We start from the raw sequence: 13,693 nt of genomic DNA, 5'->3' as shown, positions 1-13,693 counted from the left end.
AAGGGGGCGGAGCTCCGGCGTGGGGCGGCCAATGGTGGGGGTGGCTGCGTGGGTCGCCATGGGGACGGGGCTGTTCCCGGGGAGGCTGTGATGGGTTGACAGGTGCGTGACAGTGGGAGCTGCTCTCGGCACAAGCATGTACGGCAAAGGCAAGAGTAACAGCAGCGCCGTCCCGTCCGACAGCCAGGCCCGGGAGAAGTAAGTGTCTCCGCTCCGCACCCTCCGCCGTCACGCGCGCGCACTCACGCACGCACCGCACTCTCCGCCAAGACACGCAGCCCGGACCCGCGCCTTCCCCGGGGCCGCGGAGTGGGTGGCTGCGGGGGGGACGGGCGGCGCGCGGCGGGGAGCTCGGTGCGGGGGTCGGCTGCTGCCCCGAAGGTTGCGGGGGCTGGGCGGCTGGCCTTGGGGGGCCGTCGGTGGGGAGCGAGCTCGCCCTGGCGCTGGCGGGGGAGGGGGCGCGCGGGGCGGCGGCGGGGATGAAACTTGTTTGGGTGCTTGAGGGACGTAACCCGGGGGTTGGCCTCCGCAAAGTAACTTTGGAGCCGCGCTTCAGGGGGCGAAGCCGCCGGGGGTCGCGGCGTGGAGGGCCAGCGGGGAGTGCCGGGCGAGGGGCGGCCGAGCGGATCCCCACAGAGTGAGGTCTGTCGGGGGCGGCGGCGCTGAAGTTTGGGGAGTCTGGGAAGGACCGGGTTGCCGGGAAGGGAACGTGCGCCGGGCGGGAGCGGGACCCGCCGCCGAGGCTCCCGGGCAGGCGGTTGGCGGCCCGAGAACTTTTCGGGACTTGATCCTGCCCGCCGTCGGGGGGCGCGGGGCCGGGCGGCCTGCGCGCGGGGCGGGCTGCCTCCTGGGGTCCTCCGGGGGAGGGCACACAGGTGTCACCTCCGGCGGGCGCCCAGCCGGGGGCCGGCGAGGCCAGGGGCCGCCGGCAGGGCCTCGTGCGGCTGGGCTGTCGCTGCTGTTCTGGTGTGTGCTCGCAGCGGCGACCTGGTGCTGACTAAAAGCGAGAGCAGCGGCGCCTGTGACCGCGCCGAGGAAGAACCCCCACCCGTGTCGGGGCGCAGAGCCCCCGGAGGCCGCTGGCCGCCCGCAGCCCTCGGCTCGGGAAGGGGCTCCCCAGGGGGCGCGGGGCGCCGGCAGACCCGAGGTGGCCCGGCGGGCTGAGGGGCGGCGAGGCTTTTCCCCGGAAAGTTTGTTGCGCCCTGGGGAAGGGGACCGGCTTCCTCCTCGTGGTGCTGGCGGCCGGCAGCCCGCGCGAGGTCCCCGCCACGCAGGACTCCAGGAGGGGTCCGGGAGGGGACGGTGGTGGGAGAAGTGGCTGGCCTGGGTTTGCGTGGCAGAAGCCAAGCAAGCCGCGGGGAGGACGCGGAGACGCGGTTTCTCCTCAGAGAAGGTTCCTCTGAGGCGCTGCGTGGAGGCGCTTGGTGCCGCCGTGAGGAGGGGATCTGTAGTCTGAGAGGCAGCTGCTGCTGAGGTGGAAGTTTTAAAACGCGGGCTGTGGGGTGCGGGTTAGCAGGGCAGACAGCCGAAGGAGGGTGTTCACAGCCGAAGGAGGGTGTTCTGAAGGCTGACGTGGAAATTGGGCATTTTACTTACTCTGGTCGGGGGATGTGAGGGGATTGAAGTGATGGGGTTTGGGGGGTTGACTGAGGAAGAGTTCATTTCGGGCGATTTTAATTTTTTGCTGGACACTCGGCCGTCTGTATCCTGATTTTCTTTTTAATAGTTTCTGAGAAGGTAGTAAGGAAGTGTGGCCTGGGGTGCGTGGCGGTACTTGGGCTGTCAGCTGTCGTGGGGCTCAGCCCCGCGTGGCGCCCGGCGGCGTGGAGCGGGCAGGGCGTGCGGGCCCTGCTAGAGGGTGCTGTTTGATTGCAGTCTGTTCCCCATTCATTACGCCTGGCAGCAGGAGTCTGGACTGGCTCGCCCACCCCGGGGACTAAATATAGGTGAAGAGGCCCGTTGGGGCATGGCCAGCCACTGCTGGGTTCATTGTGGGTGTGTTTCTTTCTTTCTTTTCTTTCTTTATTAATTCCTAAGCGAATTTGTTTTGACTCCCAAGATAGACATGGAGATGGGCTATTTTTTCGGGGATAAAGTTAGTTTCATTTTGGTGGGAGAGTGGATCTTCTGGCCATCCAGTTTTCTGCCGCCCTGCTGTTCCTGAGCCGTGAAGGCACCGTTGGACCAGCCGCGTGCTAACTCCCAGACCTCGGAGTTCAAAGGAGATTTCTTTTTGTTTGTGATTTTTTTAAGGCGGGAGACTGCAAAAGGTAGCCTAGTGAGGAAGGATTTTGCTTTGGTGCACAAATGAGGGATGTGCTGATATTTTAAAAGTCATAGGAAAAAAATAATTTTCAGCACTAAACAGGAAGTACACGCTAAAAGAAAAGCGTTGTGAAAAAAGTTATAAATAATAGTGTGCATGTGAAACTAGTGTTGGTTTTACAATCGCAAGAAATGTAGATTGGTAGCAAGTGTCTCCCTCTGTCGTGTATTTTCTCCTTTGTGAGCAAGTCCTGGTATGCGGTGGTCTGAGCTGTGTTGGTAGGCTTGACACAGTTTCTGTAATTCCTGCGGATACTTCCTCCGAAGGGACACGTGGCGAGGGGCAGCGTAATGACTTGCGTTTAGGAACAGGCAGATGAGGTCTATTAAAAAGGTTTGGCTTGGGTTTAATTAGGGAGGGAGGGACTGAAAACATGACTCTTGTGAAGAAATCTTAGTTCTGATCTTTGTTCATGTCTCCCTTTGCAGGCAGTCTTTATAAACACTGATCACAACTGTGATTAAATAACTGTGTAATTGTTTAATGTCCTGCTTTGCCTAAAATATAAGCTTCCTGAGGGTGGAGGTTACTTCTCCTTTCTCCTCTGCGCACACTCAAAAAACACCAGATAAACTTTTGATAATGAAGATGACAGACCTAAGTTTTTTCAATGTGGGGACAAAAACATTTTTCACTGACCTCCAAAAGGTTTCACATTCTTCCGCTTAGTTGCCTTTCCAAAGTATCTCCAAGCAACAATGTAGCAAGAGTAACTTTTGCTTAGTTGTCACCTTTGTGCTTTTTGCTGTATTTAGTAGTAACACATTATCAGTATTTTTCTTAATTCTGATAAGTTTGCAAGATAGTGGGTCCCCCCCATGAAAGAATTAAGAAAACTAAGAGTATGAGTCCTAGGTTTAAAAACTCAGCCAGATATTAACAGGTAGAAGATAGTAGCAGAGTGGGGTTTCTTGCAGCTTGCTTTAACTTGGGAGCCTGTGGGGTTGAAGCCACAAAGATGTGGTTCTCAGTGGAGCACATTGCCCTCCTGGTGTGAGGTAGGGTGCTGTGTATTGAAGGACCTTGTCACGTAAGCAAATGAGGCCGGCTCGGAGTCTGGATCCTGGGTACGCCCTGGTGCTGGCACCCTGGTACTGGCATCCTCTGTGTTGGCAGACCGCAGAGCTGTGTGTGTTGTGATGGAAGGCAGGGAGAGTTGGAAGCCTTCAATAATGAACAGTCTTCGTTCCCTCCACTTGTTTCTTTTGCTCCCAGAAACTGTCTTTGATCATTTACATTTTCGAATTAAACATAATAGCCGTGAACTCTTCCTGTAGGAAATGCTGTGGTACTTGAAGCTCCATGGCCGTGCAAGTGACCACTGTAAATAGATGAGTAGTGATATTAATTTTTTATGAACCTAATTTGATCTTCCAACATTATAGCCCAGAAAGACAAATCTGCTAGCAAAGGAGGTGGGCTATAAGGTACAGACAGACAGACAGACACACACACACATGCATACACACTCATACACACATTCATATACACATGTATACACACACACAGAGGAGCATGATGCTTATTAAATTAACCAGCCAGAAACTATAGAAGACAAACCCTATCTGACCTGGGCCTCTGGAGAGCAACTTGGGCCTTTGAGTTTTGGATCTTGTTGGATGTACCAAGAAACCAACACTATCTAGCAGGTTGTCGGGGTGAGTCCAGTGGGGTAAGGATGCTCGTTAACCGCCAGGCTGAGAGGGAGGGTTTACACAGGGTGACACCCGACCCTAACACCGGTCCCCTCCCTTCCCCCCAACCACAAGGAGAGTGACCAACCTTCCCTTCTGAGGGAAGTCACAGCAGCCTTCAGAAACTCCTTTGATAGCAGGTGGTGCCATGTCAGGTGTATGACATTAAGGGGCGCTGTCCTTACGGGTTGGTGTTGTCCTGTGTGATAGGAAACCGGCTCCAGCCAGTCCATCTGCAGGGAGCGTCCTGAATGTGTAGGTACCCCAGCAGAAGTGTATCTGTGCTGTGTGTGTGTGTGTGTGTGTTTTAATTTTGATCTATCTGTTATTTTTGGAGAAGCATCAAAAGATGTTTTTGAAGGAGCTACTCTAAGAAGTTGTGTCATGTGTTCAGAATCAGATTTGAGTTTTCTTCAGCCCGTATTTTTTGTAACTATAAGAAATATGAGGGTACTTCAGGAAGTCTGTGGGAGAATAGATTTAAATGAGAAATTCTTTTTGAGCAAAAAGTTTTTGAAATCCATTGGGAAAATGACACATTTTTTTTTCAGAGCCGTGAAAGCAAAAGCAATGAAAAGTTTCTTCTATACTTTGAAAGGCAGTTTGACGTATAAAATCAATCTGAGAGAAATCATTAAATTTTAGTTCTTCAGTACTAGGGCAAATGTGCTTTATATCTTCAGTTGCTACTTGAAAGTAAAATTATTTTGTTTTAAAATTAGAAAACACCCCTTCCTGTGGGCTTGGGACCGGAATTCCCACGTTGTGGCTTGTTAACATTTTACCTTCGTGATACACAGTTGGAAGTTAAACTGGAGGAGAACTCAGTTTGAATGTAAATCGTTCCTACTCACACAGCGATCACAACTGTTACACAAACGTGAGGACGTAACATTAGGATGAAACTACTGGTCGTAAAAGACCAGAAACTGCGGCTGGGAGTGTATGACTTAAAGATGTGAATTGAATATAATTATCACTTTATTGTGGAGTTGGCGGGAATGTTCTGTGCTCTGTGCGTTACTGCCTTGAAGTTGGTGAGGGAGGGAACAGGTGGGATGTGTGTGCGCGTTGTACACTGAAGCACCTGTTCTTGGAGGGTCTGGTAACGGGACTGGTGCTGGGACAGGTGACTGGTAGGCTCTGCAGGTTACTTGTCTGGTCCACATGGTTAAGTGATCATCTTCTTCAGGTTAATCGTTAAGGTTCCCACAGCAGAGTAAGAGAGGTTTTTGTGTGTGTGTGTGTGTGTGTGTGTGTGTGAGATAATAGACCAAAAACAAAAAAAAGTTCCTGGACTGGCCTGGGCCATCTTAGCTCCGTGGTGGAAATTGTGCTCACTCCTGTGTGTGGTTGTTTAGTAACAACAAAGCTGCACCTAGATTGTACTTGCTCGGGTTTCCCGGACGCCAAGCCACTCGGACGCCGAGTTGAGCCGGCAGGGCCCTGTGCAGGTCGCAGTTAGCTGGACCAGTGAGTGAGCCGGCTCCTCTGTGAGCTTCTCCCGATCCTCCCGTCGCGCAAAGTACGCCACTATTTATTTTATTTTATTTTTTTTTGGTGCAGGTGTTAGGGAGTGGAGTTTCATTGTCTAATGTAGCTCCATTTCTAATTGTGTTTAAAGTGCTGGTGAAAGGTTTGTGAAGGCAAGAATAGTCCATGAAGATACACGTTGTGTGTGTAGTCACATCAGTGCGTAGAGTTGACGCCCAGGCTCTCCCCCAAACTGAATGTGGTTCTTTTTCTTTAGGTAACTGATATTTGCCTAGACCTCCTTTTATTTTTTCATTCCAAGTTTGAGGAAAACAAATAAATGCAAAGCTACTTTACTGGTGCACAGAATCGTTATAAGTGAATGATTCTATTAAAAATCTTCTTTTTTATACAGGATTAAAATGAATGTTCTTTTGGAAAATGGTAACATCCTAAATATCGTGGAAAGAACCTGTGGAGCTTTGTCATAGTGAATTATTACTAATGATGATAAGACATGCCATCATAGCACTCCACTTGCATTATCTCATTTAATTCCCCTCAGAAAATCCCGTAGCCTATAGCTGCTATTTTAATGTAACAGAAAAAACTGAAGCTTAAAATGAGTTTATCATGCTGAAAATATCAGCAGCAGGTGGAGCCTGGGTTAACTGATCATGTTTAAAACACACCAGCTAGGCCCAACACGGTAGCCTAGTGGCTAAAAGTCTACTCATATGTGCTGAGATCCCATATGGACGCCAGTTTGTATCCCAGCTTCTCCACTTCCTACCCAGCTCCAGGCTATGGCCTGGGAAAATAGTGGAGGACGACCCAAAGCCTTGGGACCCTTCACCCGTGTGGAAGACCCAGAAGCTCCTGGCTCCTGGCTTCAGATCAGCTCAACTGTGGCCATTGCAGCTATTTGGGGAGTGAACCAGCAGATGGAAGATCTTTCTATCTTCTCTCTGTAAATCTGACTTTGAAATAAAAAAATAGTAATAAATAAATCTTGAAATAAAGCACCCCAGCCAGGGGCCTGTGCTGTGGCGCAGCAGTTTGGCTTGGACTTGCCACGCTGTGGCCCCTTCTTGGAGTGCTGACCCAAGTCTGGGCTGCCCGACTTCCCACCTGGCTCCCTGCTAATGTACCCGGGGTGACAGCTGCGTCTCTCAGGTTCCCTGCATCCCTTCCTCGCGTGGAGGAGGAAGGACAAGATTTTTCATAAGGTCTCATCAGTCAGGAAGAAAAACCCCTTCTTGAAGTTGCTCGGGAGCTGTCTTCTTACCTGCTATGAGAAAGAACTGTAAAATTCCTTTCCGTAAATCAGTTACTGACAAAGGTAATGGGATTACTGCTATTGGTCACTGCTCATCCCTGGGGCTGGGGGCCATTGCTGCCCGTACCTGGACAACCCGAGCAGAATTGGGAGTCTTTAGCAAGGAAGATGTGTTTTGAGAGTGTCAGGAGGATAAAATGGATCTTTGCTTTCCTGAAGCTTCCGGTCTGCCTGAGGTGGTAAGCGTAGGGGCGGGAAGGCACCGGCGACTCTAGCCTCTGCAGGTGTGGGACGCACGTGGTGGGCAGCCTCCGCGAACAGCTCAAAACCTGCTGTTTACACAGTGGAGAAACGCACTGCTGTCGAGGGGGACGGAGAGGCCGTGCTGGACCTGACGAGCAGTCGGGAAGGCGCTTGCTCAGGGCAGGTGCTGTGCAAGCAGAACACCTGAGTCATGCTGAAAGCAAGGCGTCAGGGCGCAGTGTGGCTGAGGCAGTGCCGGGAGGACTAAACCACCCCGAGGAAGCTCTTCAGCATCAGTGCCTGCCTCAGCACACACTGGTTCAGAGTGCGCGCGCGCGCGAGAGAGAGAGAGAGAGAGAGAGAGAGAGAGACAGAGAGAGAGACAGAGGCGGAGTTGGGACGGAGGAGCTCTCCTGTTTTTGTGGGTGAATTGGGTGGTGGGTGCAGTTAGTCTCCAGGAAATAGGGCTGATTGTCTTGCATCTCCCACACCCGCGGGGCTGTGACTGTCCCAAGGGAGGACGGTGACAGACACAGACACCAGGCGTGCTGTTAGCATGATCATTCCTCCCAAGCCTCCCAGGGGGCCCTGGGGACTCTCCTAGCAAACTGTAGTTTTGCTTTTCCTGCCATAAACCCTGGCGTGGTGTTTTCGTTGATGTCCTGTGTGTCAGACAGGAAGCTCTGTCGCAAGTGGGACCCTGGTGTGGTGTGCACTTGCTCATGGCGTTCCCAGCTGGGCTCAGTGTGATGACCTGTCGAATGAATGAAGGAAGGATATAACTACTTGCAAACCTGCAGCAACAGTGTGTCATTGATTCATTCCTTCCCCACTGGATGAAGAAGTAATTTCTGAAGAAGATTTTTCCATTGTATAGCACTTAGTATTTCTGTGAATTCAGGGCTATATTTAGAGATTATCTTACTGACATTCTGAGGCAGTGTGTGTGGTTTTTTTTTTTTTAAGATTTATTTGTTTTAATTGAAAAGGATGATTTACAGAGAGGAGGAGAGACAGAAAGGCATTTGCTGGTTTGCCCCCCAAGTGGCAATAGCCAGAGCTGAGCTGATCCAAAGCCAGGAGCCAGGAGCTTCTTCTGGGTCTTCCATGTGGGTGCAGGGTCCCAAGGCTTTGGGTCGTCCTCGACTGCTTTCCCAGGCCACAGGCAGGGCGCTGGATGGGAAGTGGAACTGCCAGACATGAACTGGCATCCATATGGGATCCCGGTGTGAGGACTTTTAGCCACTAGACTACTGTGCTGGGCCGGCAATTGTGTGTATTTTTAAATGAGCATGTTAAATTTATTTGTACTTTTTTTTTCTTCAAAGGTGTGGAGACATATTTTCCACTGTCTGCTTCTCCAGTGAAATGCCAGCAGTATAACTAAGGCTGAGGCAGGCCAAACTCAGGAGCCCAGAACTATCTGGGACCCACTGGGTGGGCTGCCACCTGCTGCCTCCCAGGGGACACACCAGCAGAAAGCTGGAGTCAGACACAGACCCGACACTGCCACTCAGACAGACACAGGCCCACCACTGCCACCCCGATCGAGACCCAACACTGCCACCCAGACAGACCCAGACCCGACACTGCCACCCAGACACCCTAAAGTGGGCCCCTGGCATCCCAGGTGGTATCTGCTGTGCTGAGTGCCTCGCCCTGTGTGTGTTTGCAGTGTGGAATTTGGATAGCATAGGCTCCCTGGGGTCGAGTTCTAAAGTACAAGTGAATTCCCCCTCGCAGTGTTCCCAGTCTCACTCCGTGCACGTGGGGTGCAGTCGCACGAGTGATGAGCTGTAGTTGGAAGTTGACTCACCTGACCTGGTGGTGCAGATGCTGTGCAGCCTTGCCGGGCTGTGCTTGGGTTATTTGGGTCCCCAGCATCGGTGCTCCTTGCATTATCAACAGCTGCCTCTTTTGTGGTGAGAGAGTCATGTATACTTAAGCAGGCTTGAGTATGGATTTGACTCGGCGGAGAACTGAAGCTCCCGATGATGGTTACAGGTTTCTGTCAGTCTCGTGACCAAGTGAAGAAGATGCGTGGTGTGGTAGGTGCAATTCTGAACAATCGGTGAACTCCCAGGAGTGTCACGTGATGAGGAAGATGGGGTTGCTAGTTGGAATCCTCCGCCTTTCCTGCGTAAGTGAGTCGGTGTGGGCTTTCAGGTGCTTTCGGTGCTTACCTGGGCAGTCACTGTCTGGTGTTTGTCGGTGAACTCTTCCCAGAGCTGCTTCTCCAGTTAGCTGCAGGTTGAGAGTTGGGCTGGGCTATAGAACAGGAATGTTCTTTCTTTCCAGCCATCTGTCTCCCTTGGAGGGAAAAGCTTCCAAATGTTAGAGTGATCTCTTCCTTCTTAGTGTGGTGAAATACACAGAGCGGACTTGCTGTTCGGTGGCGTGAGGCACTTGATGTTGTTAGGAGACTCCGCCCCTCTTAGGCCTTGCCCCATCAATAGCAGCGCCCACTGCCCTGTCCTCCGTGCCCACACCTGAGTGACTGTCCTGACGTCTCTCGTGCGTGAGCTCATACAGTAACTGGGTTTTTGTGTCTTGCTTCTTTTCTGGTTCGGTCCCTCCCAAAGCTTGGTAAAGTCCATGTAATCTCCATTTTACGTAGTGGGGAACAGAGTCTCAAGTTGTGCGTTTTGTTCCAGGCCACCCATAAATGGTGTAGTCTGGATGCCAGCTTGGGTTTCTGCCTCCGCTGCCCATTTTAGCCGTTTCGACTCACTGTGCTTCCCTGTTGGACCCTGGGGGAGATGGGGAAGGAGTGTGACGGGGGCACGCTTGGGTCGTTTCCTTAACTCACATCCACTGTTGGGCTGTGGGGACATAGAGAAGGAGAAAGGAGTTACTGAAAGGCCAGGGGCGTGTTACAGCCGTTCCCAGCTGACGGAGTTGTCAGCCCTCAGAGTGGCCACAGATACTCCCCAGTTCTTCCCCTGGTAACTGAGTTGAAACAGTTCTTGGCATGGAGGAGGAGGCCAAGGAGAAGCCCAAGATCAAGCTGTTACCTCTGTTCTTTCTGTAAACTGGAGTCGGAAGGAAACGGGAGAGGAATATGTAATATTAGCAAAAACCCTTTCTCTCGGAATGATGGAATGGCGGTGTCCTCGCCCCGGGTCTTCCAGCCACCACCTGGCCCGGTAGGATGGCATTTGTTTCTGCTTTGCACTAGGTGTCCAGAAAGTTCTCCTTGTCCCAAGCATTCCAGTTGTGCCACCATGTTGGGGCTGTCACCTGTCTATCCTCTTTTGGGGTTGCTTTCACAGCACCCCTAACAGCTGGATCAACACTGACCCGCCCCTCTGTTCTGCTGTCAGGGAGGAGATCTCTGGGTGTTGCCTGGGCACCTGCCTTGAGCTAAGGGACTGATGCTGGTGTTCCTTCAGTTAGAGATAACATGAGGGAAGTGACGTATCTTTCTGGAATACCTATATTGGAGTGGCTTTCAGGGGACAATTTCTCTTGGGAAACGACTCATTAATTCATTTGGAATTCAGATGTGGGTGAGGTAGACTTACACAGTCAGGCCAGAAAGATTCAGGAATAGGCAGGTTTGTCCAGAAGCATGCAGTTGGTGCATGCTTCTCTGCAGGATGGGAGCCTTGTGAGTGGGAGAACCGGAAGAAACGGTAGAACAGATTCTGATCAGAATGCGTTTGTGCTGGTGTTGGGCAGGTGGCCGGGGGCGGCTCCTGACGGGGTCAGTGAGCAGAGCTACTGAAGGTGTGCAGAGTTCCACTGGGTGGCAGGCAGAGGCTTGAGGCTCGGCAGGGAGGGGCCCCCGTTCCTCTGCCTTCTGCTGAGCTGGGGCCTGTCGCCTGCAGAACCCAGCAGGTCAAGGGAACTGGACCCATCAGCTTCCAGTCACAGCAGGGCAGGAGGGACAGAGAGCAGGCATGAAGGGGCACGGGAGGACATCTGAACAGTGTTCAGTTTTCAAATTTTCAAAAAGGGTTTGGTTATTTATTTTGCAAGAGTTACACACAGAGAGAGAGAGAGAGAGAGAGAGAGAGAGAGAGAGAGAGAGAGAGCGCTTCTGTCCACTGGTTTACTCGCTAGATGGCTGCAGTGACCGGCATTGGGCCAGGTGAGGGCCATGTAGGCAGGGGTGCAGACACCTGGGCTGTCTTGTACTGCTTTCCCAGGAGTGGTAGTGGTAGCTGGATCAGAAGTGGAATGGCTGGAACTCAAAGCAGTGCCCATTTAGGATGCCGGCATCACAGGCAGGAACTTTACCTACTACACCACCACCATGCTAGCCCCCAGTTTTTATTTTTTTAAATTTGGAGCAAGCATTCCCCTAGTTCTTACTATAGAATAGCCTTAAGAAAATAGAACTTCTTCAGAAATCAGGTTTTGCCAACATAACATGCAAGTTAGTTTTTGAAGCTTGTTTTACTTCTTCATGGTAGTATGTATTTATCTATAACTAAAGGGTTGGGGATCGTAGTCACCTATTTTCTGGTGTGTCCCCATTCCTCCATTGCTGTCCAGGCTGTCGTCCCCTGCCGTGTGTCAGCCACTCCCAAGGCCCTGTGGCAGGTGCCCTCCACAGGAAGTTAGTGACCACTGCTTTGGGGCACAAGCACTGCTAATAGGATGTGGCAGGTGCCACAGAGAGTGGGGAAACAGGGGCTTTGAATTCAGCCTCTGACTACGAGATTGTCAGGAGATGTTTCTAGCGGGGTGCTTTTTGGCACACGAGCGCTAGCTGAGTTGGTGGGGGTTAGCACAGAAAGTGTGGCAGAAGAGGGAGATCTGCAGAGATGAGGAATACGGTGGCTGTGGTGTCCGTGACCCTAGGGCCCTGGGCTGGTCAGTGCCCGCCTCCCCCACCCCATAAGGTGGGCTCCAGGGTTCATCTGGAAGTGCTGCTCGCCCCGCCCTCCATTGCCAGTCTTCTCTGACCTGCTGATGAGACCTGCTGCATTGTGAACACTGTGTGCTTGTTACGCTGTTTCCTTTAAGGACTAGTATCTAAAAAAAGTCTCAGTATGTTGGGGAAGCTCCTGAAAGTAACACCTGTAGGTTGGAGCACTGATGCGTATGCATGGTTTTCCAGCTTTTAAAAACATTGCAATTTTTGCTTTGTGTTTTCTGGGAACTTTACCAAGTGTCCTTGTACGTGGCTGGCTGCAGGGTGGTGGATGTGCCTGACCGGGACGCAGGGCATCTGCAGGGCAGCCCTGAGTGGCAACTTGGCTTGGCAGAACAGCTGCTTTAGGCAGAAGATGAGTTTTAGAAGGATCGTTGTGGAAGCGACTCAAGTGTGTGTCAAGGGGCAGGTCTCTTAGGAAGCTGTTGTGGTAAGAGAGCTGCAGTGACAAAGCACAGCCTCTTGTCACCGTCGTGTTCCCACACGGTGGCAGCCATGCGTCCTCAAGCAGCGTCCAGCGGTCCTGTGCGTCAGAGGTCCGGGTGTTGAAGGTGGCTGGGCTTGCGGTAGCATTCCAGCCTCACATACGTGGGAGAATTCAGGAGGAATTATCGCGTAGCGTGAGGGGGAAGCTGCCACATTCCAGGGCTGGTTGCACGTGGAGAGGCCGGACGACAGGCTGCTCTGCTGAAGCTGCTGAGTTGGCGGGGAGGACAGGGAAGTGACACGTGTAAGGAGCAGGGTCTGCATCATCTCACTTTCTACAGTTCATGTTCCTGGTGAGCAAACTAGTAGGACAACTTAACCAAGTCACATATCCAGAGCTAGGCCGTGAACTCAGGCTTAGATCACTCCCTCTCTTTTATATCACGTTATGGGTGTTGGCCTTGTGGGCAGCAGGTTAACCACTGCCTGTACCGCCGACATCCTATATGGGTGCTGGTTTGAGTCCTGGCGGCTCTGCTTCCGATTGAGTCCCCTGTTAATGGGACTGGGAGAGCAGCGAAGACGGCCCAAGTAACTGGGCCCCTGCGCCCATGCAGGAGACCCGGAGGGGGCTGTAGGCTCCTGGCTTCAGCCAGGCCCTGCCCCGCTGTTGCAGCCATTAGACTCAGTGGATGGATCGAGGAGATCTCTCTTCCCCTCTCCTCCCCCTCCCTCTGTAGCTCTGCCTTTGAAATAAATACATCTTTTTTAAAAAATCACTTCCCTGAAGCGTGATGCTCACATGTGAGAGTGTGCATATGCCTCAACACTGCCTGGGGATCCCGGCACCAAGGCCAGGGACTCCTAGCTGCCAGTGCCTGCCTCTAATAGATGCCAGTTCTATTTCCCCCCCATCCCCCGCCTTTTATTTGGCCCAATTTTTTCTGTGCATTGTTATCAGGGCACTTCAAAAAGTTTGCAGAAAGGGCCTGGTGCGATAGCATAGCGGTTAAGGTCCTCGCCTTGAATGTGCCTGGATCCCATATGGGTGCTGGTTCTGACCCCGCTGCTCCACTTCCCATCCAGCTCCCTGCCTGTGGCCTGGGAAAGCAGTCGAGGACGGCCCAAGACTTTGGGACCCTGCACCCACCTGGGAGACCCGGAGGAGGCTCCTGGCTTTGGCTTGGCTCAGCTCCAGCCGTTGCGGCTACTTGGGGAGTGAATCATCAGACGGAAGATTTTCCTCCCTGTCTCTCTTCTCTGTATATCCGCCTTTCCAATAAAAAAACAAATCCTTAAAAAAATATTAAAAAAAGTTTGCAGAAAAAGGAATGAGAAGTTTCTTTTGGTATAGGACATTTTGAAATCTG

General features: G+C 52.1%; 1 protein-coding gene across 2 annotated transcripts in view; it reads left to right on the top strand.

Moving 5' to 3' along the window:
- The first annotated feature begins 41 nt into the window (after positions 1–41).
- SSBP2 (single stranded DNA binding protein 2) overlaps positions 42–13,693 on the top strand; it is a 198,308-nt gene continuing 184,656 nt past the window's right edge. For both annotated transcript variants that reach the window (XM_058656158.1, XM_058656157.1), the window contains exon 1: positions 42–198. In XM_058656158.1, the coding sequence (XP_058512141.1) occupies positions 137–198 (62 nt within the window). In that variant the 5' untranslated portion in view covers positions 42–136. The remainder of the gene's footprint in view (positions 199–13,693) is intronic.

This window comes from Ochotona princeps, chromosome 28 (genome assembly GCF_030435755.1).
Source record: "Ochotona princeps isolate mOchPri1 chromosome 28, mOchPri1.hap1, whole genome shotgun sequence".
Lineage (NCBI taxonomy): Eukaryota > Metazoa > Chordata > Mammalia > Lagomorpha > Ochotonidae > Ochotona > Ochotona princeps.
This window is presented reverse-complemented; position numbering and strand designations above follow the sequence as displayed.